The 3,836-nt window shown below is 43.9% G+C and overlaps 1 protein-coding gene across 1 annotated transcript; it reads left to right on the top strand.

Annotated features, from left to right (window-relative positions):
* Window positions 1-1,108: 1,108 nt before the first annotated feature.
* LOC115203878 (polyubiquitin-B) lies at window positions 1,109-3,202 on the top strand. Its single transcript, XM_029768952.1, has 2 exons — window positions 1,109-1,206; window positions 2,092-3,202. Exon 2 carries the CDS (start codon window positions 2,099-2,101, stop codon window positions 3,014-3,016), a length of 918 nt encoding a protein of 305 aa, XP_029624812.1. The 5' UTR covers window positions 1,109-1,206; window positions 2,092-2,098; the 3' UTR covers window positions 3,017-3,202.
* Window positions 3,203-3,836: the final 634 nt, after the last annotated feature.

Raw genomic sequence — 3,836 nt, 5'->3', positions numbered from 1 at the left:
TAGTGGCAGACATGGATGCTATCGGGAGACTAGGCTGCCACCCCAGAGCCAAGCCACCTAACTACGGACAGCCTGACCCACAGGTCCACAACAACACACAGAGGGTAAGGTCACACACACATGGTTTTGCTGATGTAAACCTCATGTCCTCTCTCTGATAAGTTTAGATCAAGGGGAGACTTTAAAACTCCTGTAACAGGCCTACATATGAAAGGACGGCCCTGGTTAGTCTATCAGAAGAACCACCAATCCTCAATGTCTAGATTACTGTTTATTGACTGTTTCTACTACAGAACTAATCAACGTTGGTTCTGTCTACTTCCTTCTTTAGACGTCCATGAATGGTTCACAGATACAAAGTGTCAGCGTCTGGAACAATGGTCAGTATGACCTCTCTTTGGAAAGACAACAACGTCAACCAAAAGTCTGCTGACTCAGCACTAAGTCAAAAGGGACACCCACGCTTGTTCTCTAGACCTCATAGATCTGAATAAGTGCTAAATCTGCTGGTAGAGCTTAGGAAGGAGTCTGGCTTGGAGGGAAATGGCCTTTCCTGTTTGTGTAGAATAAAAATGTTGTTCCATCTGTTAATGCAATTTCTATAAAATCACATTGATGCCCTGAAATAAACCGTCCACATCTGTGTTGCATGAAATTAAATAATACAGTATTCTATGCACCCCAAAAAATATTCTCTGGGAGAGATCCTAATATGTTGATGCTTGTAAATGTAGCAAAACTATGCTTACTCAAAAAGTAAAGTTTGAGGCTTTACTGACATAGCCAACACATAAACCAATTTGACTAGATAGCTGGCAAGGTTGATACTGCCCGAGGCCGACTAGTTTCGTGTTGACTGAGCAGCTTGTTGCTAGAGAACGACGAATCACTATTTTTGCTAATTTCTATCTCCGCCCAACGATCGACTTCTTTTATCCGACCGTCCATTCCTACACAGGTACTTCGAGTTAAAAATTAACTTTGATATAAAACGTTTTTACTGTGGTATGTCGTAGATTTTGTCCCTTCATCCAAAAGAATCCATATGATAACGGATATTTATCGAATCCGCAGTTTATAGTTCGACATGGGTGTAACGGCGGAAGGATACGTGACGGTAAGGTATAAATACCACAGCCCTTTGTTTGCGATAACAGACTGGTTTCCTGAAGACAGAGGCAGAAAGTACAGTGGATCATTTTTTCTGTAAGTAGGGTATTATCCAAAAATAAGCACGAATGACTAAACATTTTTCAAACATTTCATTCAGCTTGGTGTATATTTGTAGCGCGATGCTTTTCCGTTCGTATTGTGTATGTACAAGCAAACGTCGACGCTAGCTAACGTTGCTGTTACGTTATCTGGTCAGACCAGCTAATTTTCTAGTTTACGTTAGCTACTACAACTAGCTTGTTTAAGTAGAAAATAAAGTTGACTGTATGGTGTTAAATTGGCTAGTTTAAAAAAGGTGTGCAACCGTATGATTATTTACTATTGATAGCCTTAACCTTCATTCGACTTAGCTAGCAATTTAGTTAACGTTTATTTGAGGCGCCATTCAAATACAGTAAGTGACTAGCTTAGTGTGAGGCACAGCTCGTGAACTAAACCCAACTTGCTACGATCTCTTATTCGGCTGAACGGGCATTAGATTAACTTAATTTCAATTAGGCCTAATGTTAGAATTATGTAACATTAATTTGTTAACAGGAGAACGTTAAATACGTGTCGACGACAAATGAGATGGCTGTTCCATAGAATTTCCAAATGATCAACGAGCTTGTCCGTACTTGACGACTATCAGATTTGAAGATACATTTTAGCAATAGGCGGGGTTTAGGGCTATGTGGCGTGTTAAAAAGTGACGACCCAAGATTGTTCTAAAATGGTGGCACCTGGAGCCTGCTAATGTCAACGTCAGCTGAGTACTGCCCCCAATGGGAGGCTTTCTGCGCTGCCCTATTTAGAAATTCGCCCACGAAGTTGATATGAACTAGATTGAGACCTAGTTTGAATTGTCTAGCCTGTTAAATTTTAATTGCTTTTAGTCTTGGGAGCAGTTTAGTCTAATATATATTTTATCTTCCTTAGTGTCAAGATGCAGATCTTCGTGAAGACACTTACCGGAAAGACCATCACCCTAGAGGTCGAGCCCAGTGACACCATCGAGAATGTCAAGGCCAAGATCCAGGACAAGGAGGGCATCCCCCCAGACCAGCAGCGTCTGATCTTCGCTGGCAAGCAGCTGGAAGATGGTCGCACTCTCTCCGACTACAACATCCAGAAGGAGTCCACCCTCCATCTTGTGCTCCGTCTGAGGGGAGGTATGCAGATCTTTGTGAAGACCCTTACTGGCAAGACCATCACCCTAGAGGTGGAGCCCAGTGACACCATCGAGAATGTCAAGGCCAAGATCCAGGACAAGGAGGGCATCCCCCCAGACCAGCAGCGTCTGATCTTCGCTGGCAAGCAGCTGGAAGATGGTCGCACTCTCTCCGACTACAACATCCAGAAGGAGTCCACACTCCATCTTGTGCTCCGTCTGAGGGGAGGTATGCAGATCTTCGTGAAGACCCTGACTGGTAAGACCATCACCCTGGAGGTTGAGCCGAGTGACACCATCGAGAATGTCAAGGCCAAGATCCAGGACAAGGAGGGCATCCCCCCAGACCAGCAGCGTCTGATCTTTGCTGGCAAGCAGCTGGAAGATGGTCGCACGCTCTCTGACTACAACATCCAGAAGGAGTCCACCCTCCATCTTGTGCTCCGTCTGAGGGGAGGTATGCAGATCTTCGTGAAGACCCTGACTGGTAAGACCATCACCCTGGAGGTTGAGCCGAGTGACACCATCGAGAATGTCAAGGCCAAGATCCAGGACAAGGAGGGCATCCCCCCAGACCAGCAGCGTCTGATCTTCGCTGGCAAGCAGCTGGAAGATGGTCGCACTCTCTCCGACTACAACATCCAGAAGGAGTCCACTCTTCATCTGGTCCTGCGTCTCCGTGGTGGCAACTAAGCAGCTTCTCCTCTGCTCTTAACGATGTCTCATCTTAACCCCAATTTCCCCCCTTACCTCCAATCCCACCCATTGACTGCCCCTTCCCTCTAACCCCAGCCTCTGACTTTCTTTCCCCTCTCCCCTAACCTCTCATCCCAGCTCTTCATTCCTTTAAATTTCAATAAAGTTCAAGCATTCCTGACATCATTGTCTTTGAAGTGAAATTTTTGAAGTACAAAGCCTTGAAGGAAGTTCTATTTTGGGATGTTTTAATGTTAAACCTAATGAAATGCCTCATGCTTTTAGAGGTACGAGTTCAGTACTATACTCAATAACTCATTTCAACTTCTGAAGTTATCTATGGCAAATTTGGAGGTACTCGTTGTGTAGTAAATAGATGGGCTGGTCAGTGCAATGGATGTACCTAAGACATTGCAGTCAAGGGATGCCTGTAAATACCTATGGAGGTAATTGACACCTCTTAAAGCTACCACTTGCGCAATCAATCAAATTGAGATGCATGGTTAATGTACTGCGTAATTCATGCTTGAAGGCCTTAAATTGTGTGGGCACTAGAACTAGGATTAGTTTGAAATGCATCCTGCCTGAGTAATGACTGACATGACTTGCTTTGCTTGGACTTAAGATTGGTTTACATCAAACCTGTTTTCATGGTACTATAGGTATTCAGTACTTCAGCAAATTGTCATTCATACTTATAACCACAAGATGTCCCTGTGTAGACAACTGACACTGCAGATTGCGTATACCATTAAGGTAATCAACGGATTAAAAGTAATTTTTCTTAATGCTTATCCAGCTCTGGGAAAAAATAAGA

This window comes from Salmo trutta, chromosome 12 (assembly GCF_901001165.1).
Source record: "Salmo trutta chromosome 12, fSalTru1.1, whole genome shotgun sequence".
Classification (NCBI taxonomy): domain Eukaryota; kingdom Metazoa; phylum Chordata; class Actinopteri; order Salmoniformes; family Salmonidae; genus Salmo; species Salmo trutta.
The sequence above is the reverse complement of the archived record's forward strand: the minus strand, read 5'-3'. Positions and strand labels throughout refer to the sequence as shown.